The sequence below is a fragment of the Carassius auratus genome, chromosome 12, assembly GCF_003368295.1.
Source record: "Carassius auratus strain Wakin chromosome 12, ASM336829v1, whole genome shotgun sequence".
NCBI classification, from domain to species: domain Eukaryota; kingdom Metazoa; phylum Chordata; class Actinopteri; order Cypriniformes; family Cyprinidae; genus Carassius; species Carassius auratus.
Window position 1 is genome coordinate 20,153,571 of NC_039254.1, and position 27,143 is coordinate 20,180,713.

A 27,143-nucleotide genomic window follows, 5' to 3' on the forward strand; every position below is an offset into this window, starting at 1 on the left:
CTCTGAGGTCTTCATAATAACTAAGGTCCACAAAACTGCTACCGGAAAACCTAAGAATTCAATACTCAGGTGGGATTTGTTGCAATAAAGAAGTGTAATAAGCAGAATTTAAAGAGAAGTAATAGATTGTTTAAATACTCTGAAGCACTTAGCACATCTTCTGAAAATTTAATGAGTAGCTGAGCTCAGAACAGGGATGCTAAACACCTCTCATCTTCAAACAACAGCTCCTTCAGTCGTTTTAGTGCTCGAATCAAAGCGCACACTTCAAAGACAACAAGCAGCTGGATTACAGGAGGGATAGTAGAAGGGCACATCTACTTAACACATTCAGACGTATGCCTAGACCCAGACACGCAAACACGTAAACAAAACTTTTAGCTAAATTTCCAGGCATGGCTGCCGTTGCTGTTGCCCCGGGATAGTAATGTTATGCAACACTATAGCTTTATAACAAAAGCTATGAAAGCAGGTTCCCAGAGACAAACACGCAACACTAAACACACTCTAGACAACTGTTGTCTATTTTCAGTCTCAGCTAACATTGAACAAACAAAGGCTCATGGCCTGATATTAAGGAAAGGAAAGGAGGATTAAAAGGAGGAATGCAAAACAGAAAAAGGAAAAGGAACAATAAGAGTAAAGGGAAAACCACAGGAGTTTGGGATTTCTGACTCACCTCGAAGGAGTTGTTTGATTTCTTTGCTGGCATGTGAAGTGGTGAACTGGTTCACAATGTCCAGTGCTGTTTGATTGTAGGTGTTGCGGATGTTCACATCAATCCCAGCCTAAGTGTCAGATGATGAAGGGTTGGATTGATATGTGGAGGTTAGTTCAGGTGAGAGAGAGAGAGAAAAAAAAATAAAAATAAACACTGCATACAGGCAGAAATACAAAAAATGATATATCATTGTACTCTGATCTGACAGCAGTACACTGTTGGAAAGCCCCCAAAACTGGTTCTACGATTCACAGCCTTTTCCTTGATGATACATCTGACATGAGAACACTTCCCAATGTTTTGTATGCATCTACTTACATCAAGCAATAATTGTACTACTTCCGTTTTCCCATAGAGGGCAGCCTCATGTAGAGCCGTTCCGGATTTAGTGGTTCTGTTGATGTCAATCCCAGCTTTTAGCAGCAGTCTAAAAATGAGTGACAGACCACAGTGACACATGAGCCATACTGTCCACAACACACCAACGAAATCACTCAATGGTACAGTCAGCCGCTCATTACCACTACATTCAACCTAACACGCTGATCAGGTCTTTTGTCCCTTATTAAGTGGCTACTTGCCAAAATAGCTAGATTTTTTTAGATACTGATTTCAGTTGAAATTATATGTGAGAAGAAACAAGCTGTAAAAAGATATAATATGAGAAACATGAAACTAGCACAACTATGCCCGCCCTCCAGCAATACATCTACAAAACCAACATTTAGCATGAGAAATTGCATAGTGAGTGGGCAGCACTGAAACCACATGATAGTGAGTTCAAGACCACTAGCAAGGGGTCAAAAGTCATGGCAATTTAAAGCCTTTGAGTAACATAAACAGCCTCTGCATCAATCAGTTTTACATTGTGTGTCTCTCTTCAGGATTCAGAATCTAAAGCAGCTGCAGTGCAGGCTCCATTTTCCATTTAGCTGTAATTGATTAATTCAGCAAACTGAACGGCCTTCCCTCTTTAAATAAGGTCATCCAAAGTGTTAACCCAAAAATGAAGCTCCTGTCATCATTTACTGACCTTCTGTGCTGCTCCAAATATTTCTGATTAATGTCTAGCCTGCTCTTTTCCATATCATTAAAGTGAATAGGGACTGAGGTTGCACAACAGAAACGCCATTATAAGCAACATTAAAAAGCAGTTCATACAACTTGTACACTACATTCCAAATTCTTCTATAGTTATATGAAAGCTTTGTATGAGGAAAGGATTTTGTTTGTGGGAAGCTCTGTCCTGCTGCAACTCTCAAATATGGTATCAGTGACACCACGAGAGAGATGTGAGAGCCCTATTGATCATTTCTGTAGTCCATTTCAGAACTTTTCTGTAAGAAACCTTCTATTAAATGGATACGAGTGACCAATATATTATTTAAACCTTCTCCTTTAGTGTCCCACTGAAGAAAGTCATTTCTTGCTTGTTAAATTCTGCTTGAATTAATTCTGTTTCAAGAATCCAATGCTTTATACTAAGAAGCACAGAGTGGTCTCTTGTTACCACTGTCCATCTTTCCCATGTTTACAAGTTCCAGCATTCCAGAAAGGCAGTGGAGGGAGAGCTGCAGCGTGAACTTTCATATATGGTTACTGCTAGAGAAGCATGTTGAGCAGCTGACTGGCTGGTGTAACTCTATTCGGCCTCATTCCTATGCATGTTACCATCACAGTGCAGTCACAGCCCTCTCATTACACTCACAATGGAGGGCAGCCCAGGTCAAGACATTCACGCAGCACCAAACACACTACACTCATTCCACAACCTCTTCTCTTCAGCTCACTTGATCGACAAACATGTCAACAAAACGCCCAGTCGAAGTCTGCCTGACCGTCAACTTGACACCACACTACTTTCAAAAAAGACAGACAACCTCCCCCCAGCAGGCTTGCATGCATATAAACACATAATTCTCTCACTCTCTTTGCTGCCTATAGAGGTTGCGTGTTAAGGCATAGTAAACAGGCACCAGATCCAGATCAAAACATAGATAACATAGATGCATGCGTGTGTGTGTGTGTGCGTGCGTGCGTGTCTCGAGAATATAATTATAGTGCTTATTTAATTTTACTTAGAATAGAAATGTTAAACATAAACAAACAAAAAAACATTATAAATCCAACTTTTATTTTTCCCACTGCAAACTGACAAACATTTATTGAAAACACTGAAATTTAATGAAACTGGTGTAATTAAAAACGGTGTATTTTATCCAATATTCATGTATTTCTTTTTACCTATTGGATTAATCAAGCCATTAGCTTATGCAACGGCTCGAGGTGCCAATATGGTTAGATTGCTACAAACTAGTGCTGTCAAATCGATTAATCCCATCCTAAAATAAAATTTGTTTGCACAATGTTCGCTATGTACGGTGTATGTTTATATATTTAATCGGATATGATTCATATTATATATAAATATGAATATATATTACATATATTTCTGAAATATTTTTCCCTGGAGTCACGATTCGTTGTGGATTACCTTAAAGTTAGTGTTGGCAGGATAGGTGGAATCGTGCTGATAGAAGTGCTCTCTCGCGCACGTGCACGCTCCACTTCTTCAGTTCTCATATACAGCACACGATCAGTTTTTATTTACATTTATGGATTTAGCAGAATCTGAAGGCATGCATGCTCAGTGCTCAAATACACACACAGCAGTCCAAATTTTTATCGTGTGAGAATCTAACGTAAATACAGTCAGTTATGGATTAAATTTACGTAAACAGGTGGGTGAAAACTGAATGTGTCATTATTAAATGTATGTCTTCAGTCTTATAGGGACAGCATTCCTAATTAAATACCTATCTTTCATTAATGTTAACCAACAAAAGATTTTAAATAAATGAATACATGTTAAGTAAACAATTTTTACTGTATCTCTTTCGTATTTGTCTTACTGTGCTTCTTTTTTTTATTATAATATTTGTACAAGTTAAATTTCTACATGTGTATTTATACATATACTGTAAATATACACAGTAAACACGCATATTAAGTAAACAAACTTTTATTTTGGACACGATTAATCGATTTGAGAAGCACTACTAAAAAACACCTGCTTATGTCAACAGTAGGTTTTTAAACCAACTTACTGTACCTCTGTGAAACTATTTCTACATCAGTTCGAAAAGCGAATATTTAGACTGAAAGTGTCAGGGTTCGGATAGAAGGATGAGGCGAGGACTCGATGCAGAGATAATGGCTCTTTAATAATAATAAAATGACCAAACAAAAACTAAACCCATAGGGGAAACAGACAAACCTTGACTGGCAAGGCAAGGCAAGATGAGCACGGACAAATATTTGACGACGAACTAGCAACCAGACTGCAAACACAAGGACAATAAATAGGGAGCTAATGAGGAGGGTAACGAGGAAACACGTGGGGAAAATTACATCAATAATCAGGTAACAAGATGGGTGGGGTCAGGACAATTGACAAGAGCACATGGCACACAAGCACATGGCCAGCAAACCAACCACAAGCCATGTGCTTGAACTAGACACAAACACGCAGCTAATGAGCAAACACATATACAGTGTGTTCACACAAGACTGCACACAGCCAGCAAAAACCAAGCTGCGTGCAACAGCACAAGACAAAACAGAACAATACAAGACAACACTTGAGACTGCACGCTACCACAAGACAGAACATGGAGCGTGAGTGTCCGGTCCCCGACACGAAACCGAAACTCAGCAAGACTTGAGTGCCGGGATCCGAACACCACGCTCCAACATGAAACAGGACAAGCAGACTAGAGTGCACAGCTCGAGCAGTCTCGAAGCGGCGTGCTCACATGAAAACAATGAAATGATGGGAGTGTCAGGGCTCTGTCACAAAACCATGAATAACACTAGACTGAAGTGACAGAACCCTGACAGAAAGGAAGGAACACAACAGGATATAAGAGTAAGGGCCTAGTGAGAAGCAGACCTGATGATGTCCTTATGACCATTGCGGGCAGCAAGATGCAGGGGGGTGTTATCCCTACCGTTCCCCTCTAAGAGAGCTACCACCATGTTACTGCTCAACAACAGCTGGGTCACCTGAAGGAAAGAATGAAGACACGGTAAGGATGCCATCCAAGACTAGAACACTTTCAGCAAGAAAGGGCTCCAGTTTTGCACACTAAATGTCTAAACAAGATGTCACTGCCAATTTAGAATACAAGAACACAACCAGCCTGAGTTGTCAGCCCAGGCATAGACTTTGTACTCCCTGGCATTGAGAATCTGTCAAATGGAATTCAGTTTCCAGCTGGGGCAGAATCCTCCTGCAGCCCAGCAACTGACTCGCTGGTGTGCTGCTAAATTAGACTCATTCCATCAGACTCTCTGCAGCATTTGCATTCTATAATTCCAAATGACTTGGGCGAAAGATTAAAAACAAGTAGTTTACCCTGGCAAATCTAGCTTAAGATGAATTAATGAAACTGTCATCAGGAAAGCCATCTTTTAAAGCCTTTCATCTCCATTCGCCCAGCTTGAGGCTTGTGCAGGCAGTTTGTATGAGCTTACTGATATACTTTGCCGCTGTATGTGTGTGTAATACAGTCGTCACCAAAATAAACAAGACCTCGTTCAAGCTCTGTTATGTCATGAACTCCTGCTCATAATTATAATAGAGATTGCAGAGTGGAAATAGATTCAGCACTATGAGCTTGCATTGAGACTGGGATAACTCAGATGGATGTTATAAGGAGCACAGTTATTTTATGTAAATCGGATAAGCTCTAACTATATTAATGCAGAAATACCAATAGTTGAAAATTTCCACTGTGCCTGTCGTCTCTTGTCTGCTGGAAAATACAGTTTCATTCTCTGGTTATGTTTTACTTTTGTATCCACATATTCTTAAATTAAATATCAATATTACAGGACAATTCAAATACTGGCTGATGCATAAGCTGATGATTATTTAAACATTATGGCCAATAACCAATAAATTGTCAATAATATATTCCAAACTGTAATGTACAGAAAGTAAAATGGATATACATGTTGAGATTTGCTAAATATTAGACTCAATAATAGTATAAAATTACTCTTTGTAATTATTATCTTGAAATTATTATTTTAAATTAAAGCAAAGGTAAATTGTATAAAAATGAATTTGCAAAGTTAAAACGGAATAATCAAACTGATTGGAAATGATAAAGAAAAAAATATTGGAGTTTGTTTTACAAGAAAATACAATTTCAGTCTTTCTACTTTAAAATTTAATATTTAATTTAATGTGTTACTTAGCATTTCTTTGTAATTATTTAAATGAAGAATACACATACACACACATACACATATACATACATATATACACACATATACAAACATATATACACACATATACATATATCCACAAATGTATTTTATATATATATATATATATATATATATATATATATATATATATATATATATATATACACACACATACACACACACACACACACACACACACACATTTATATACACATACATAAAAATAAAACAATTTTACTTAAAAATACTTAGAAAAACACAAATGGGTGTGTGGAGACATTTTAAGACCCAAAAGCTTATTTCCATTAAATGTAATTACATTTTCATTTCTGTGTTTGTTGGGTCTTTAAAAATGCTAACCGAATATTCTGCCTCTAAACTGTGATTAAATCCGGCATTTTCACTCTGTAATTATTAATATAGTGTAAGAAGAAGCCTTTAGCTCATTAACAAAAGTTAATTCTGTTTGATGTAAACAGGATCTTTCTCATTTTGCTCCACCACATTGGCATCTCTAATGCTTTTATGAGACTAACACGATTCAAACACACATTAACCCTTCTGAGGTGGTATAGCAGGAGGTCAAGTTACAACATCACAACAGATGTAGTGTAACTACACTCTCGTGACTCACCTTGTGTCTGCCAAACTCACAGGCCAGGTCCAGAGGGGTCTTCTTGGCCTTGTTGACAGTACAGGGATTGGACTGGTGTTGTAGCAGCATTTCAGACTGAGGGGAGACACAGACACACAGAGATACTGTGAAAGGGCAGGGAAGCAGTGTCTGGCTACATAAGGTTTCTGCGATTACACAATAGAAGACCATGTCAAAAGCCATATCAGTTCAAACCTATCCATATATGAAAAACTGAAATAGCATCCAAAAAGGTCATGGACTAAGAGAGAAAAGACCAAAGAAATACTGTACATAATTGCGTTGTATGGCACATATTTATACCCTGTGACACGTTTTGTGAGGAAGGGTATGCCATTTCAAGCCAAACAACTGGTCATTCTAACCTGGTTCCAAGAGGTATCACATACACAGCGAGATTAACTAAAAAATGCATTGTTTTGAAACAAAGCCCTGGAACAGCTAAGTAATTTTATCTTTGCAGGGGACCTCTTTTCTGCCTCGAGCGTGCAACAACATGTCTTGCATTTTCCTTCCTTTTCCTTTAGAAAACATAAAACAGTACGTATCCTTTTTATCTAGCTTTCAGAGATCTGTAAACAGCCCTTGAAAGCTATATTTTGGTTTGAGTCACAGCACATTCCTGAGTCACTATCAAAGTGCTGCGTTCAGCCTTTTGGCTCATTAATTTTGAAGATACTAGTAAGTGACACAACCAGTGATGCACTGAAAATTCGACAACCAAAAATAACTTGTCAAAAACTCAGTTTTGGTTTTATGTTAATGGCTCTGGCTTTATATTTACCTCAAGAAATCCATTCCTTTACCATAGTTTTTTTGCTTTATATTTGCAATGTATCATATTGTTTAACCTGGTGCCTTCATTAATTTATGTAAGTCTGAATAAATGTGTCATGAAAACAAGTAATACATTTTTATTAATGCTCAAATGTTAATTTCATTTCCATTTAAATGGTTATTTTTCAAGAGTGAATTAGAGTTGAAACAATTATATAAATCAAAGTTGATAAAAATGCCTTGTTATATACAACTTTTCATTTGAGTGTTGATGATTAAATATTTAATTTATTGATTATAAAATAAATTATGTGTGTTTTTTGGCTAAAATTAAGACTTTTTTCAGTTTCCGTAAAAACTCATTTCAGTGCATCACTAGATACAACAAATGCAAATCTAAAGTTTGTAATGGGAATACAAAGTGCTTGTGCACTTCTATGATTGTTTTATTTCTTTAAGTCATTTTTTTGAACTGAAATCACTTTAAGAAGCCCAGACTACATCAGTACATCAAGTCCCTACCATACCTGTCAAACATACCTACTTTGGTACAATGGATCATGGTATAGGTGATACTCTGAAACCTATTAGACTCTTGACATTGTTCTCCCTTTTGTCAGTGTAGTGTCAGTGGCTCAGACTGGTCAATAGTGGAGGAGCAGAGTGCTACATACCACCTCATAGTGTCCGTACTGTGCAGCCAGGTGGAGAGGGATCTGTCCATCTTGTGAAGCCCCATTCACAGAAGCTCCCGCTCTCAGGAGCATAAGTACAGAGTCAGCCTTCCCCTGCCAGGCAGCATAGTGCAGTGGACGCATGCCTACAACAACGAGCAGAAAATCATTATTTTCACAGCTACTTGTTCTTTTACAGTAATTTTTCATCCACAACACATATTTGGAGTTTGAAAAAATTATTATTTGTAGAAATTTGTTTATAAACTTTTTATCCAATTTGTTTTGCTTGATACATTAAAGAGATAATGACCCAAATATTATCATGTTGTTCCAAACCTGCATGGCTTTGTTTCTTCAGCAAAATACAAACTAAGATGTTTAGCAGAATGTCCATGCTGCTCTTTCACATACAATTAGTGTTGTCAAAAGATCTGGTACTTCGTTACCAATTCGGTAAAAAAAAAAAAAAAAAAAAAACATTATGGTACCAGGTTCCTGGTTCTTGATGTGCATTTATTCGGTACGTACCTCGGTTCAGGCGTCATGGTTCGATACGATTTCGGGTACAAAATATTTTTTTATTTTGTTTTTAAATCTACTAAGCTCAGTTTCTTTTCATTTATTTGAACAGACAGTAGTACAAATTACAAATTACAGACAGTAGTACAAAAACTTTTTCTACCTAGATGTGAAAATACTAAATATTATTACATTGTTACATATATATATATATATATATACACACACACACACATATATATATATATATATATATATATATATATATATATATACACACATATATATACACACATATATATACACACATATATATATATATATATATATATATATATATATATATATATATATATATATATGTGTGTGTGTGTGTGTGTGTGTACAAAGAAGAACTTCTTGAAATATATTTGATTTAGTTTACAGATAGTGATTTAGTTTACAGATAAGTGGGGGAAAATTTTTGCCTATATATGCAGAGTTTTAGTTAATTTTTGGGACACGTTTAATTTGTTCACAGAAAGGAAACTCAAGTGCCGACATCTTATTTGTCTTTATTTTCTTTATAAATTGTGACTGTACACAAATAAAAGCAGACCTTTATACAGTGATGCATTATTAATAAAACGTTAAGGGGGGGTGAAATGCTATTTCATGCATACTGAGTTTTTTACACTGTTAAAGAGTTGGATTCCCATGCTAAACTTGGACAAAGTTTCAAAAATTAAGTTGCACGTTTGAAGGAGTATTTCTGTTCCAAAAATACTCTTTCCGGTTTGTCACAAGTTTCAGAAAGTTTTTTTTCGAGTATGGCTCTGTGTGACGTTAGATGGAGCGGAATTTCCTTATATGGGTCCTGAGGGCACTTCTCCCGGAAGAGCGCACGCTCCCGTATAGCAGAGCACTGAGAGGCTGAGCACAGACAATCACTGATCAGAGCGAGAGCGTCGCGAAATGTCACAAAAGGAGTCTGTTTTTGGTTGCCAGGGCAAGACAACCCTGCACAGATTACCAAAGAAAAAACTGCATTAAGGGACCAGTGGATGGAGTTTATTTTTACAGAGCATCAACGGAGTTGTGCAAGTGTTTGTGTTTGTTCCCTGCATTTCGAAGATGCTTGTTTTACAAACAAGGCCCAGTTTGACGCCGGATTTGCACATCGTTTATTTCTTAAGGATAATGCAGTCCCAACGAAAAAGGGTCACGATCGTGTGTTGGAACCGCAGGCGGTGAGTAAAACTGCTTCAAATATCTCTGCCTCCTTGTTAGTGCTTCCGCCTCCCATGCCGGAGACTCGGGTTCGAGCCCAGCTCGGAGCGAGTCGTTGCTGCTGCTGCTCTCGTTCAGTTTCAGCCTCTGGATCTGATTCTGGGTCATAAATAAACGGCTGAATCTGCTGAATTCTTTTCCTCACGGTAATGTCACAGCTTCCAAACGCTCTCAACGCAAAAGCCTACTGGCGCTCGTGATTCTTTAGCTCCGCCCACACGCCATGCCTCCAGCCGGTCGTGTTATTCCGGGAAAAATCGGTACAGACTATCTTTCTCTTATGAATATAATAAAACTAAAGACTTTTTGGAGTTATGAAGGATGCAGTACTACTCTATAGGTACTCAAGATTAACAGGATATTGAGTGAAAAGTTGGAACTTTATAAAAAAACTAAATACAGTGATCCGTATTACATCAGCTCGCCCGCCTCTGTTTTACTGTTAGAACTGAAGTACAAAGCCTATAATTTACATCATAAATACTAGTTCAGCATTCAGATATGTTACATCGCAGATATGGAAATACTATGGAATATTTGGATTAGTGCCAAATGAGAGAAGTAGGATGCACGAGCACAAAGCTGAGTCCACCAGCCTTTGTCAGTCTGTGAGAGACACATTCAGAGTCAGCATATGGTCACTGTCTAGTGGTCTTTGTTTTCAAGCGCGCAACTCACAACATTCTCTGTTCTTCTGCAGGCAGACGGTTATCGAACAGCGTTGCGTTGCTCTGGGCACCCCTTTCTGGACTGGGGGTGAATTGCCTGTATTCGTCGTAAGGCCTCATACAATGCAGATGTCCGTACCGTGATGGTTCGATAACAATACATAAATACTTTATATACACGCACACAATATTACATACATATATATATATATATATATATATATATATATATTAATATACACACAAACATATATATCTTAGTATATACAAGTATATATACTTGTGTGTGTATGTGTGTATATATAAACACACATATACATTTAGTCTATATATTTAAATTAGGGATGCACCGAAATTTCGGCCACCGAAAATTTTCGGCCGAAAATGGCTTTTTCGGTTTTCGGCCGATAGACTTTTATCACCGAAACAACACGGCCGAAATGTTGTGATGACGCAAACAGAAACCGCGACCTGCACGTGCACCTGCATAACGCAGACCACGAGCTCCACGCGACATTCACTTAACACCAGTGAGAACATTCTCTCTCTTCGTATTCCTTTATTCGCAGCACTAAAACGTCTCCTAACAAAGAGATTAAGACGGACCACGAAGTAAAAACAAAGAAAAGTACAGTCTTATAGAGTCTGTTAGCACACGTCTCACTGAGATCTTTTCGGATCCTCTGCACTTCATCGCGAATGTGCTTGATCCGCGTTATAAAACCATTACTTGGATGCGGAAATAAGGCAGCGCGCACGAGAAATGATCCAGGCCGCGCTGGATGCGGAGAACCCGCGTGGAGACGGAGAAGCGCCAAGCGCAGAAAAGACTCGTCTCTGCACCAGATGAGTGGCATGCACCCTCGTTGTCTGATATGTTAAGTGAAATTCTGCAAGAAAGTGCCTCAAATAATAATAATACGTTGGCTATTTTGTTCTTAGGCTACTATATATATATATATATATATATATATATATATATATATATATATATATATATACATACACACACACACACACACACACACACACACACACACACACACACAACAGCTAGATGGTTAACTGTCCCCATCCCCAGAAGAGACAACCTTCTTGCCTATACTGGAGAAGTGATGCACTTTCTAGTCCTACAGAGAACAATTTCAAATGCACTTCACCTAAATGCACTTTGTTTTTATGAGAGAAATGTTCATTTTACAACCTTTCTGCAGGCCAGTAGGCCTGTACATTATTATTAAATATACACATGAGTGGGATACATTTTTAGTTTGAATTTTATTTTATACTGTGCATTGTTGCAATGTGCTTAATAAATATTTGCATCATTTGTAATTATGTATTTTTATGTTGTTGTTTTTTTAATAAGTTATTAAATTGTAATTATCTTTGAAACTTTAATATTAATTTATGCAATTGCAATGTCTTAATTTTAGTAAAGCTAGTACACGGTCATAGCAATAAATGCAATGGTACTAATAATTGGCATAATTTCTTTCGGTGTTTCGGTTTCGGTTTTCGGCCTTGGTTTTCTCTTTTTCGGTTTTCGGTATCGGCCAAGAATTTTCATTTCGGTGCATCCCTAATTTAAATGTACTTTACTGTTGTTTTTGGACCTTTTTGTTGAATTATATACCTTATCAGAAAACAAAAAGGTTATTTAAGAAGAAAAAAAGTAATTATACAAAAGATAGTAACGTAAGAAAATATATTTTATATATTTTAAATGTTTTACAAACTCATTGGCTCATGGATAAAAATTGTAAATTGTCTCACCGTTGCTGTCTTTGATGTCCACGGTGGCTTGTGACTCCAACAGCAGAGACAAGAGGTCAGTGGTGCCAGTGAGAGCCGCATGATGAAGAGCTGAAAAACTGAAGAACAGAGAAACAGTCCTGAAAACTACACAAACATCTCCAGTGAAATTTTAAAAGCTACCTAGACCCCTAAGATGATGTAATTTTTCCATCTGTTCTGATAGAGGGAAATGTTTGGCCGGTCTGGCGATATTTCTGTCACATTGTTTAATTGAGTACAACACTGTGATCAGTCCACACGGCACAGCTAAAGCTCACTGCCCAATTAGCAGACAGATCTCTGCTTTCACAGTCACTTCATGACTGGGAATGGTCCAGCTACTAAAATATGCATGTGTTTGAGGGAACAGACGACTGAAGAACAAATAAAAGAACATTCCTTAACATTAAAAGAATTGAACTCAACCAATGTGGATTAGTCCTAATAAAGCTCCTTCTCCATACATAATTAATGGTCCTAAATGTAATAAATATTGTGCTGTCCGAGTCGGATCTAGAGATTGTTATTGTAAGTGAAAGAGCTGAACTACAGGATTATCAATTCCCAAATCTGTGATGACAAGTATGCTTAGCAGTTTCTAATCTATGGGACAATATGTGGCAAACCTTTGAACATCCTCACGCTCAGTTCTAGGAATGGCTATTAAAATGTGTCAGTGCAGCTAATAAGTATATAATTAGCTCCCTAGATTAAGCTGACTTTTCCTTGCAGTCTCAGATTGTTTCCTGGGTCTCAAACTGAATCTGGTGGAGCCGCGCAAATCCCAACAAAGCACTTCTGTCTGTGGTAGATAAATATATCATTTGTATTAAAAATGTATCACAGGAAGAGAATACCAAGATTTCTTTAGACGTTCATTTCTTAGAGAGGAAACTGTTGTCCCTGTTTTCACTAGCAGCTAGCTTCTGCTTTGTACTATTCAGTGTCAACGTAGACGGGTTCAATGACGCTCCAATTCAAGATGCTACAGTATTTATTTAACAGTTTAAAGGGTCCTTTCAGAGAAATACCTTTCCAGTTCATAAGTGTGACTCATCGACATCACCATAAAATCCCTCTGACTTGAGTTTAATGATGGATGAGACATTCATGGATTTTACAGTACACTCAGCCTCATTTTACCAAAAAAAAAAAAAACTAAAACACAGGAGAATCAGGGCCTAAAGAGAGCGCACGCCATACAGTGAACAAATTGATGAAATAAATCAAAAAGAACGGTTACTATCAAAAATTATAAATCAACTAGTTCATTGAATATATTTCTATATATTAAAACAAAATATGATACTTCTATTCAAAATTTGGGGGTCAACAAGACTTTTTGTTTTTGAAAGGTCTCTTATGCTCATCGTGGATGCATTTATTTGATCAAATTATAGTAAAAACTGATTTGTTACATATTACAATTTACAATTATTTTCAGTGTCACATGATCAGAAACCATTCTAATACTGTATGCAAAGATGAATTTCCACATGTGTGGACAATAAGATTTCTAATCTAATATTATCGTCATGTCAAAAACATGATTTTTTTCAAGTTTGTTTAAATAACAATGTTCAATCTAAAATAAAGAAGAAAAGACCCATTGTGTGTGATGTCAACATGCGATTAAGGTTATGTTCCTCATTACTTTACATTAAACATCATCTTTTTGCAGTCAGTGTGGGCAGACAAATTACTTTTAAAGGTTTTTCCAGGTTAGGACATGTAAGGTTCTCTGAATCCATTTTACACCTCCTCCAGTCTTCTCCTTCATTGCATTGCTGCGGTGCTCCTACAAGCCCTTTCACGCAGAAAAGACAAACCGACCCCTTTATCTCATATATGAGCACATCTTCACACATATCATCTCCCAAAGAGACCATACACCAAAATAACACCCAATACTGAAGCTTCAGCAGGGACTTGGTTAAAATCATATGGGGATTTAAAATCATAGTTTTGTGAAACTAACAAATAAGAGATGGAAAAAAAGCACCCTGCAGCTATTTTTCAGAAGCCACAGATGTAGAGCGTGAGCAACGCTGATGATTAATATGACACATATCTGAAGAATGCTGTGTTCAGCCTATGCTACAGCACACACTATCTGATCCAAACTTCTTAAAGATCAGTATGTCATCTACTGCGCATGCTAAAAATATCCCACCGGGATTTAACAACTTATTATATTCCATTCCCATAGTACAGATGGCAGTATGATTTAAGGTTCCTGATACTATAATAGAAAGAAAGACAGACAGAAAGAAAGAAAGAAAGAAAGAAAGAAAGAAAGAAAGAAAGAGAAAGAAAGAAAGAAAGACGATATGAATCTGAATGAATCAGAATGAACAAATAAATGAGCGAAAGAAAGACAGAAAGACAAAGAAAGAAACAAAGACGATATGAATCTGAACGAATCAGAATGAACAAATAAATGAGCAAAGAAAATGAAAAAGAATGAATGAGCGAAAGAAAGAAAGAAAGAAAGAAAGACAGAAAGAAAGAAGCGAACAGTGCCAGTAGCAGTGATGAATAATGAAATGTTTTTCCTCCACCTCAGCTGCAGGTCCCTTAGGAGCCAGTTTCTCAGTTCTTTCCCTGCTGCTCATAGAAGCACAAATTAGTGCTCATGCTAATGTGAGGCCCTCAACTTCATGGAGATGTGCTTTCAACTTTCTGCCACGTTTGTCTCTCAAGACTAAAGGGACCCCAGATTCAACAACAGCACACACTGTACGAAAGCAATTCGATTTTTACCCAGCATACAGGGCTTAGTGAGTCACAGAAACGAGAATGAGAATGACATAAAAACACATGTTAACAAATAATATTCCCACAAATGCTATCTTAGAGCAGTCTTAAATAATTTCAATATTGTCCTGAACATGAGCTCCCAGCATGCACTGCTGAATGAGCGTACAGATCATAGACTGTATTAAAACATGGATGTAGTGTCCGTGACGTCACCCATAGTTTTTTTTTTGAAGAGCGTTTTTGAAGCTCAAAGGGGGCGGATTGGGCCGTCGCCATCTTGGCAGAGTCACAGATTCCCGGAGAACCGAAAATGGGCAGAGGTGGGAGGACGTTCCTGAAGCCACGCCATCTAGCTTGACGATGGTGACAGCAGTGGCAATCCACCCATCACTCAAGTAGCCATACCCTTACTTATGCAGAACTTGAAGGCTTAACATAAATTAAACGACAGTGTCATTTTAAAAAAAAAAAAAGAGAGAGAAATTCACCCCCTCATAGTCATGAAGGGCAAAATTAGCTATATAGACAAACCCCCCTTTTTGTACCAGGCTGTAAAGATTTTTTATCTTCTGTAAAGTTGGGCATTTTAACATGGGAAGTCTATAGGACTGACTCCCTTTTGGAGCCAGCCTTTAGTGGCCAGTCTGGGAATTGCAGTTCAGTTTTAGTCTCTTCCATGTTGGTTTCATGAGAGAGAACGGAAGGTTGCCGCTCAGTACAGACAGACGTACAGAATATAACAGATTACTGTTTTCCTGTTTAATGACTTTAGTTTTACGTTGTTTTTATCATCACTGCTCGGTATTTGTACACTGGTGATAAGCTCATGTTTTTACTTAATTAGATGTTTTGACTAAGGAGGAGGAGGTTATTAAAGTAATTAAAAAAAAGCAGGGTGGGACTTGGTTCTAACAATCAGTTATTGATTGGATGGTTGCATATCTGAATTCAATCATTTTCATCAAATACAAAAATACAAAAAATACGGCTGAATCTGCTGAATTCTTTTCCTCACGGTAATGTCTTTTTCTTTTTCTTGTCAAGTTGCTTTACTGGTTATAAGCTCAACTTTACAAAAAATATACATGGAGCAGTTTCAACCCCAGACAATATTTCCCAAAGTGTCTATCCAGTGTTTTTAAGAGTTAAGCTTTGGGTCTGTGGCTTTAATAGTCTGCGCTTTGATTTCAAACAGTGCTGGTAGCTCAAAGCAGAAAGGAATCATGGGAGAACTCATGGGGAAAACAAATCAAACCATGTCACGATGCTTTTAACTAATGCCGAGATATACAGTGGGGAAAATATTTATTTGATCTCCTGCTGATTTTGTAGGTTTGCCCACTTACATAGAATAAGTATTTTATCCCCTACCAACCAAAAGATTCCTGGCTTTAACGGATTGGTTAAGTGCCCATTTGGAACACAGATTAGTCCTGTCACTTTACAAAATTACTCCTAATGTCAGCTCGTTAGGTGTATAAGACATCTGTCCATTCCAACAAGGAGCTTGTTAATGATCTTAAGGCAGTTGGTACCACAGTCACAAAGCAAACCATTGGTAACAGACTATGCCACAATGGACTGAAATCCTGCAGCGCCCGCAAAGTCCACCTGCACAAGAAGGCACATGTACAGACCCATTTAAAAGTTAGCCAAAGAACATCTAAATGATTCAGAGAATGCTTGGGGAAAAGTGCTGTGGTCAGATGAGACCAAAATTTAGCTCTTTGGCATTAACTAGACTTGACTGTGTTTGGAGGGTGAGAAATGCTTACTATGACCCTAAGAACACCATCCCTACAGTTAAGCACAGAGGTGGAAACATAAATGTGACCGAAGCTTTTGTGTAGCGGTGTCTGATGTACTCTGTTTGCTTCAGTCTGCTTCTCAACAGTTAATAAACATGCAAAATTCATACATTTGAGAATCTGAAGCAAATTTTCCTTACGACGAGTTTACTGCATAAATATTTAACCTCAAAGCAGGCAGATTTGGATGACTCACAAAACAACCCATCAAAATGTTATAATTTCTGTATATTTATCCCTTGTGCTGTGCTGAAAATCATTTTCCTAATATAGTGTTCTTGGTCAAGGGACCAGACTTTTAAAAATAGCTGGTAAATATAACATTTCATTGCTACAGTACATTATCAACAAATGTATTATTTTTGTCAGCTTGTTTTTTTCTTTCAGCAAGTCACACTGATCTGAGCTTAAGCACCTTTATAATAAAAAATAATTTATTTTTAGTCCAATGTACTAAAATTAAATATCTTCAGTTATTTAAAAAGAAAAAAAAATCTTCTATATACATGTGGAAAACAAGGAAACTACATATATAATACATTGTTATCTTGTTCTCCACAATTTGGACCAACTGTGTGGAAAATGTGAGAACTTACCCATCTTGGTCTTGGTAGTTCACATTTAGCCTCTTTGTGGAGGCCAGCAACTCTAGGAAAACATATGGAAATAAAAGTCAGGACATGATGTGATGTTTTCAACAAATCAGTCAGCTGCTGATCCCTCCATTAGAGAGGTATGAAGCCAGATGACGTTATGGCATGAAAGCACTTGTTTCAAACTTTCAACAGGCATTTGTTTCGTAATTAAACACAACGTAGATTGATGGATAAGTCATGTTTTTTCATCATGAGTCTATTTTGTAATCTGAACAGAATTTATATGTAAACCCACATTTTTTTATAATAACTTTTTTATTTTTTTGCATAAGAACGGAAAAGTTAAAACAGTTCAAAGAGGTCTTAAAATGGTAGTTCACTAAAAACTCTATTTCTGTATTTTCTCACTCATGGGTGGCACTGCAAAACTATGTGCCATGAACATAAGAATCCTCACATAGCTCTTTTTCATAAAATGAAAGTTCATTTTTAAAAATTCATTTTTATGTGAACTATCCTTTTAACTGAGACACCTTCAATGAGATCAACCAAATACAGATACAGTAGTCTTATTATCATTACTTCCAAATACTTCTGTCCTAACAACCATGTAGGATCTTAACAGGTTAATCTTGAAGGACTTTTCTTAAAGGGGGGGGGGGGGGTCAACTCATCAAATCAAATAATTAGAGATGCTTTTGATTATTAATATTTAATGAAACCATTAATATGTAATCCAGAATTTGAGAAAAATAAATATATTTCATAGGGCCTTAAAATGTAAACTTTTAATAAAAACAGAGTAAAAAAAAATGGAAATGGAAAAATAACTGAATCCAGAACAATTAAAAATAAATTGGAAGAAAATAAAATAATAATTATCAAAATGATGTAGGACTGTAATTATCAGAATTAAAAAACTAGATTTGCAAGTACACAGTTCTATAATGTAAGTTAGAATGTTCTAATGATGTGGAGAAGAAAAAGAAAACAAAAAGAATTTTTAAGTAACAAAGAGCAGCTTTGTAAGCATTGTAAACATAAAAAAATATATACAAAACACTGAAAAAATTGTTCGCTCCACCTGTCGCTAAGGGAAAATGTGATCTAGGTCACCAAGTGAAGAGCAATGAATGCAAGACTGTCCCTACTGACAGTAGACAAGCCTGTCCTCTAAACAACACAGAGCGGTGTCATCATTTAAAACCAGCTCTGAGCAACACAGCATCCTGACTGCTTTTATCTCAAACAAACATGGAAATGAAGAGACTTAACTACAAATGGAAACTGTTCTCTTACCTGTCAGTACACACACAAATGCCTGTCCCATTTTGACTTTAAAGAAAAGTCACAAAGTTAAACTTTTCTTCTACACGTCAATCATTCACTTGTTTAGAATGCTTTCCATCCATTTAAAAAATCTAAATCCATCACCCTCATAAAAGATCCTCTCTCCTGCTCCAAATCAGAGAAAACCACAAGTAATTGGATCTATAACCATTTGTTCCCTCCAGCAAAGTGGGAGCCATAACAATGAGATGAATTGGTTTTTTTTTACATATAAAAACTGAAAGAGTTGCAGTAGCTTAATGGGGTGATGGTGAAGTCATGCGACTGATGTGTAGTTTATTTACAATCTACAATTAGCTCATTACGTCTGGTGATGTTATTAAAGCTTTAAAATTGTTAAGTTATGATGAACAAAACATGTAAGAATCATAAACTTTTGTTGGTCACAGGGCTTATTTTCTGCAATAATCCAAAAGCAAATGAAAAAAAAAAAACTACTGGTGCAGGACCTTCTTCAGATTTTGGTAGCCCAAAATAAATTTACCTAAACCAAGACAAAGAGAGGCAACGGATCCATAAACTTATGATTCGGATGACCTTATGTATTTTGAACCGCAGATCGATCATTTCTGGGAGAGCAAAAAAAAAAAAAAAAAGTTATTTATTATTTAAAGAACACCATGTTCTTCGAAACCACAACAAAAATTTGTAGCATAAGGTTAAATAATTGTAAACACGTGAAAAGTTTTCAATTAGTTTTCAATTAGTTAGACTAATTAGTTTTCAGGTACAGAAATGTAATAATTAAGGATAAAATAACACTGCAGTGTTCACTATATAAATATATATTTGTCAATATTAAAGTTGTGTTTTGTTGTTTGCTTAACATTAAATGATAGACAGCGACAGGTTTTTATAGGTCACTGTCACTTTAAGACCGACTGCATTAAGTTTTAACCCTCTAATCTCAATTATACATAAGGTTGGGTATCGATTGGGTTTTATCTGATACCTGTGCCATTTCGATACTTTTAAAATGGTACCAGTGCCTAAACGGTGCCTGAACCGATCTATAAAAATTAATTAATTAATTAATTTAAAAAAAGACACATTAAAGAACATTAAAAAGATTTAAAATAAATTGATAGTTTTCACACGTTCCTTGGATGCTCACATTTCCCAAGCATCCCTTACTCCAAGGCTAATGAAGGTATTTCACGATCCGGGTCATTATTTAATACAAAACCACACTACTAATGTTTCTACTGTATCTCTGTCAATAAATCTGATATTTAGTTAAAATGAGTGCTGTCTGTCACGGTCTTTAATCAGTTGATACAGTGAATGACTGTATGGTCATTCTTTATAAAGTAGCAACAATGTCGTTTTACAATGGGTTTTAAGCCAGTTATTTACATCTTTTGCTGTAGTATGAGAGTAGGAAATATCAGTTTACATTTCCAAATATTCATTTTGCTATTCATTTTAATAATAATCTACTGAGATTGTTGAATGCACAAGCAGACTGTCTGACAACAGACTGCCTAAGACTAAGACTTTTGCACAGTAGTGTATGCATAAAGTAAGTATAATTAGATAAAGTATATTTAAATAAGTGTAATTAAAGTATGCATTCATATGTGTTAAAGGGTTGGTTCACCCAAATATTAAAATTATGTCATTAATGACTCAACCTCATGTCGTTCCAAACCCGTATGTGATGAATAAAAATTCTTTAATCTTGAACCCGTGAGACCTCTGTTCATCTTCGGAACACAGTTTAAGATATTTTAGATTTAGTCCTAGAGCTTTCTGTCCCTCCATTGAAAATTTGTGTACGTATACTGTCCATGTCCAGATAGGTAAGGTAAGAAAAACATCAAAGATTTTTGCCGTTAACCGATTGTTCCAGCAATCAACTATCGGTGCCGATTAATCGGTCGACCTCTAGTAACAACCACACAGAGTCTAATTATTCTAACTGAATGCATTGATAAAGTTAAAGAATTTGACGTAAATGATGACACATACATTTAGTAAGGTTAGGAAAATATTGCACATCATGAGGTAAAGTGTCCTAGAAATCAATTTAAGGCAAATATCACAAATATGCTAGAATTTATAGAGCAGTGATGAGACTACTGCTTCAGAATGGATTACAAATTTAAAAAATGCTTTTTTTTTTACCCAGACAAGCAACTTTTTTGCAGATTTACATTTTACAGGTTTAAATGTTTAGCCTTGCTATACCCCATTTTGATATGATTTTTGGTATGCTTCACACACTGCCACCACTGATTTCCTATGGATCTGCAGGGTCTGTAAGCCATGCCTTTGGCTCAAGCTGAGCTAATCACAGGCCCTGTTGTACTCCAACAGAACCACCCCACTATGGGCTATACACCACAGCCAGCGGGCAGAGGGAACGATGCCAACGGAGCTATGAACTTTACATATCGCTGCAGGGGAAGAACAATTTTTTTTAAAGAGGAGTTCAAGTTTCAACATGAGACAACATTCCAGACATGGCTAACCCACCCAATCTCTCAATTTCCATCTATGCCCCCTCTCTATCCCTCGCTCACAGTATCTACACAAAAGTGTGCGTGCAAATACAAACACCCTTTGTGTCTGTCAACAGTGGTCTTTTCTTATTGAATGGAAAAGCTGCTTCAAATGTGGGCATCTCTCAAATGAAATGAGCCACAGAAACCACACAGGACTCAACCACTCCCTAAACCCACACAATAAACATAATGAGCCAATTTAAAGGACACCTTGTATCAAGTCATTCATAGTCACTGAGCCTGTTGGGGTTTTTTTTATGCTTGAAGGCATCTTTACACCTTTCCTTATGAATAGAATCTCCCCTCAAAAACCTTTAAAAGCACAACGACGTACAGGTACAGAGTGAATCTGAAGTTTGGACACAAACAGGTGATAATACAGAGTATAGGTATAATTAACAATAGCCTTATATGTACACTGATTTTAGGAATTTGGCACATTTACACTGACAATAATGACACTGAAAATGCATCTGTGAAAAATGTTAAACTAATGTCAGTTCTTAGTCTTTAATTAATGCCAAGCCATTACCAAACACAACTTCTAAGATGAAAAACAAAACCTGAACCAGTGTTTCATACATATGGCAAGGCAAGGCAAGGCAAGTTTAAATTGCACATTTCGTACACAATGGTAATTCAAAGTGCTTTACATAAAAGAAAGTAAAATAATAATGAAGAAAAAAATAAAACAAGCAATTTTAAAACTTTTAAAATAAAAATTTTTTACTTATTTAAAATTAATTTAAAGTAGGGGTGTGCCGGTTTCAGAATTGGTGATGATGGTTATGACGTGAGTCAAATGTGACGGTTCATAACATAATCGTGAGGGGGGGGGGGGGGGGGGGTTAGTGGATCTGCCGTAGAGTCAATTGGTTGTTCTTGGAGATAGCGGGTTAACTCCGTGTCAGCGCGCGCTCTGATCGGTAAAGGGGCAGAGATTTCAGACCTCCGTTTATTAAGGAGATCTGTCACAAAACTCATCATCCGCGCCAACGTTTTTTGAGCACATTTCAAAGCCGCACCCGCCCGCCATCCGCTGATTGTTTTGCGGTCTATGGCCATGCAATGCTTTGCTGATGCAAGCCGCAAAAAAAAGCCATTGTCTGTTCTTGAAAGGATGCAGCAAAGATATTTAATGCTAATGTATGAGGCATAGGCCTATGCTGAGTTTCATTTGCGATGAGATGCGCTCTAGTTCACAGTGCAGTGCAAGTGAACGCGGCGCGCTGGTGCTTCCATGTCGGTTATCATTGTCTGCTATATTTGCTTTTTATTTATTAAAATACATGCAATTGGTTGATGAAACATTTATTAAAATTAAGATAAAATTTGTACAAAACGAAATTCGTTTTTAAGAAAGGTTTTCTACAAAGCAAAATTTTATGAAGTGGTAAATATCATGTCTGACGATTTACAAAACTTCATTAAGTGGTAAAAACCATGTCTCTGGATATATTGCCCATCTTATGATCCTATCTAAAAAATGTTTGTAAAAAATATTTTAATGACACGTTTTTGGCCGGTCTCACGGTTATATACGAACCGTCACACCCCTAATTTAAAGCAGTTATTAAATGATTTTACATTAAATAAAATAAAAAAACTGAAAATATAGTGCAATCAGTTCGCAATCAGTTATGTACAAAATATAAATGGATTTAATGACATTTTCAAGTACACTATCATTCAAAAGTTTGGTGTCACTAAGATTTTTTTTAAAGGAATTAATACTTGTTATATTTAGTAAAGCTGCATTAAATTGTATATTTCACAATATTGCTTTTTTTTTTTTTTTACAATATTTCAATTTTTTTTTTTTTTTGAAAGTCTGAACATAAGAAGCCATGAGCTCTTACGGAGAACTTCTAGGTCAATGAAAGAAAACTATCATGTTAGTTCAAAAATGTGTTAAAATTCACTTTTATAGTGAAAATGTCATTTTTTCAAAAACAATAATTTGTAAAGAAAATTATCAAGCTGAGTAGAAATTTTGGCATAATTTTTTTTTTTATAATTTCAAGATAAAAAAAATTACTAATGAAGTAAATTTGCAAAACCTAATAAAACCTAATAGTTGAAAATCTACAATCAAATCAAAGTTGTGCCACTATCCTGCCATTTTGTTGTCATGAGACAAAAACGAATGCATGGCCATGACATAAAAAAAAAAACATTTTGACAACAAAAGATGTTTTTTTTTTCCATCTCAAATGGAGCAGAATAACCATAACAACCCTAGAAAAACATCTTGATATTCATGACTCAAAAATACACAAGCACACACATTACTAATATTTTCAGAAATTTACAGGAACAGAAACAGGTGTTGCAGGTCAATCTCTCAACGGATTAGATAATGACTTTAATTAGATGGATTGCTAGTGATTTGGTTTGGCTTGCCAGAAGCAATCTGGGGTAATCAAGTTGAATGACCTACCTACAATTTGTTCCAGTAAACAGCACAGTAAAATACAAGCTAACAACTTATTCTCTTATTAGTACAGCCTCTTATTAGCAACCTCTCAATAATCTTGCATTAAAAATGAAGACTGTAGAAAAAGAACTTTCCATCTCTGCATAAGGTTGAACAACTTGGCTACAGTATAACTTTAACCACATGGGTTTCAGCATCTTTATGTCTGGCTCACAAGACCCAGCAGTCACATTCCTGTTATCCCACGAGCCTTTGTGACAGTATGTTCAAAGGGAATTACCACCACAAAATAGGAAAAAGGTTTTACTGTAAGACCTTTCCAAAACATTGGATCTTGGCTCATTTCTTAAACAACGTTCTGCCACATGATGAAAGCCTCTCTGAACAAAACAACTGGAAAATTGTCAAGGTGTCTGAGCTCACTGTCAGTGGATTAGAGGAGATAAACGAAGGACCTGGTTATGTAACACACAACGTGACTGTGCACAAAGGTGACTTACTGGATCAATGTACATTTGAAATAATGTAAATGATCTTGCAAAAGACTCAAACAAGGTTTCACTGCTAAATTGTCATTCTGCAAAATACTATTTATCCTACCCACACTCGACTATGAACAGTTTTGGGAAGGTTTCTTTGGAAATGTAATCGATTACAGATTCAAGTGACCCTATTTAAAATGTAGTGTATGTTAATATTTAAATTACATTATTAATGTAATTGATTACTTTTCTAAATTTCTAATGAACGTTTTTAACTGTTAATCATTTTCAAACATTTAAACCAGGCAGGGTTAACCTTAGAGTAGTCATGTATTTGTCTCAACCCTGTTACCGACACAAGCGTTACTAGATACTATAGTTTAATTAGAACTCATATGCCACTGAACAATATAGGAATTAGCTAAATATACAGAGGGGGATCTTTAAAAAGTTTGAATTTTACACAGACAAATCTTTAAAAACAGGGTCAACCCTAATCAATGTCATCCCTGTTACCCACATCAAAACCTGTGGCTCTAAAAAGTAACAGGTTTGATAATTTCAAACTAATTTGCTAATTGCTAGCTAATATTCAAGTTCACAAAAGCACATATTGTACATTTGAAAGGATTTAGGATATTGATTATATTAAAAGTAAGAAATAATTGTTTAAATTTACATTTTAAAAGTGGTAACAGGATTGACATTGCATGATGGCCCCCCTCAGTCAAACCTCACAAATTATAAAAAAAAAAAACAGAACATTATAGAGGGGTGAGAGAAACATACTTGTGTTTTAAGTGTAGGAATCCTGGTTGACAGATGATGTAATCTCCTAGAAATTATGTCACTTGAATGCACATTATTGCACCAGGGGTTTTTAACAAGGGTTTACGGTAACAGGGCTGACATGAAATCAGGGGACATCAAGAAAATGACTTGTGTATGCATACTTATGCCAAAAATCAATACTTAACAATAAGACTTTATTTTGAACAATATGCAAAATGTGATTTTTATATAATTTCGCAAATTAAAAGTCCTGCTGAAAAAGAAAAAAATCAGTCAAAAGGTCAATTAAAGATTATTTTAAATTATTTAAATGGAATTTATGCTGATAAAGATGAGGTTTTTGGCTTATCCCTATAAGCCAAAAACCTCATCTTTATCAGCATAAATTCCATTTAAATAATTTAAAATAATCTTTAATTGACCTTTTTGATGTAAAATTTATGAAAGCATATTGTTACCGTTGTTATTGTTACTGTATTGTTTTTAAATTGCACATTTATTTGTTTTTATACTAAATCTCTTCTTCATTATTTCAAAAGGATGCAAAAGGCAATGATTTCATGGAATGACCCATAGTTAAATCAGACTACCAAATCATGTGATACATTATGTAAATTCTAAAATATCTTATAATATCTTAATATTTCTCTTACACTGATTTCTCCTCAAAACTATACTATAGCACCTAACAGCCATCTTACATCTAAGACTACCTGCATATCCATGATGGTAATCTTTCTCTTTCTCTTTAAAATGAAAATCTTTAGCCAATCCTGTATGAGAATGTTAGAAAGAAAGTATTTAAGATAATCTTTACAGACTGATCCTAGTCACTCACTCGAAGGAAGATAAAATCAATACAATGAAAGCACACACATGGTGTTCTGATTTCATATCTCTCGAATAGTCTGGATATGTCACCTGCTCTTGTAAGGTTGTTTTGGTGCTGATGACTGTAAACAAAGCTGCTGAGAACCAGTCAGCTCAAATTAATCTTACCTTTACCTTGCTAGTCTCTGTATACAGACTTTTCTACAAAAAGGACATTTTTATCATGGAAGCTTCAAATAATCATTTTTGTGAAATTAATGCTGTTGGAAATAACTAGGCCAGTAACGCCTTGTTTAAGAAAATCTGCTCTGAATGAGCTGTAGCTCAGTGGATCATATGACCAATGGCCAAAGTGATACCAAAGATTATGTTAAGTTTTGATGTAGGTCATTATTTAGCTTTACAATGCAGAACAGAGGTCAAATATAATCCTGGCTATTGTCTCACTATAATAAAACAAAACTACAAAGGGCATGTCTATGTAAGTGCAATATTTATTCAGATACATTTACTCTGAAATTTCTTCTTCAAAGTGGTGATTTCTTGCTTTGGAATTACTTGCACTACCTATTACATAAGCCGATGAGGATATGAATGTGTTGAGATTTTTGAAGCCCATAGAGATTCATTATCATTTGCATCGACAATGAAACCAGAAATGAAACAGGAAAGGTGAAACAAATCATAGCTGAAAAGTTAAGTAACAACACAACTAAATCACGCCCATATTTATTATAGCTACAAACAATCACTTGTCCCTCTGACACCATGTACTAACCAGAAGTGATGCTGTGTTTTCAACAACAAGTGGTTTGTCTCTCTTCACCAAAAGAAACAGAACATATTTGATATTTTAAATGTACAGCTATGTGCTGTGGGATCCAGACCCATGAGATTCCACAGAGCATTGCCACAAAAACAGAAACCAGATGATCACTAAAATGCCATTACTAGAGTTTTGCCTGGTTTAGGCACAGTTTGGAAATAATGCAAAACAGGGTTTACGCAAAACTTATCCTTTACACTTTGCTGAAAAATATAATATGGTGTATAATATATAATATGTAGTATGGTGTCACTGGTATAAAATGACCAGTAGAATACCCTGTGTGAGCAAAGTCGGTAAGTTTTCCAGTGCGCTAACTTCAGCAATTTCAGGAAGAAGAAATATTCTCTACAATCAACAATCACTTCAAGACAATTAAAACAAAGACAGAGGA

At 36.0% G+C, this 27,143-nt stretch overlaps 1 protein-coding gene across 6 annotated transcripts in view; it reads right to left on the reverse strand.

Annotated features, from left to right (window-relative positions):
* Positions 1-27,143, reverse strand: part of LOC113112092 (caskin-2-like) — a 46,654-nt gene that overhangs the window by 14,835 nt on the left and 4,676 nt on the right. For all 6 annotated transcript variants that reach the window (XM_026277487.1, XM_026277486.1, XM_026277491.1 and 3 more), the window contains exons 3-9: positions 17,525-17,576; positions 12,340-12,437; positions 8,105-8,250; positions 6,633-6,728; positions 4,674-4,786; positions 1,040-1,148; positions 680-788 (exon numbers count right to left, since the gene is read on the reverse strand). In XM_026277487.1, coding sequence (XP_026133272.1) covers positions 680-788; positions 1,040-1,148; positions 4,674-4,786; positions 6,633-6,728; positions 8,105-8,250; positions 12,340-12,437; positions 17,525-17,576 — 723 coding nt within the window. The remainder of the gene's footprint in view (positions 1-679; positions 789-1,039; positions 1,149-4,673; positions 4,787-6,632; positions 6,729-8,104; positions 8,251-12,339; positions 12,438-17,524; positions 17,577-27,143) is intronic.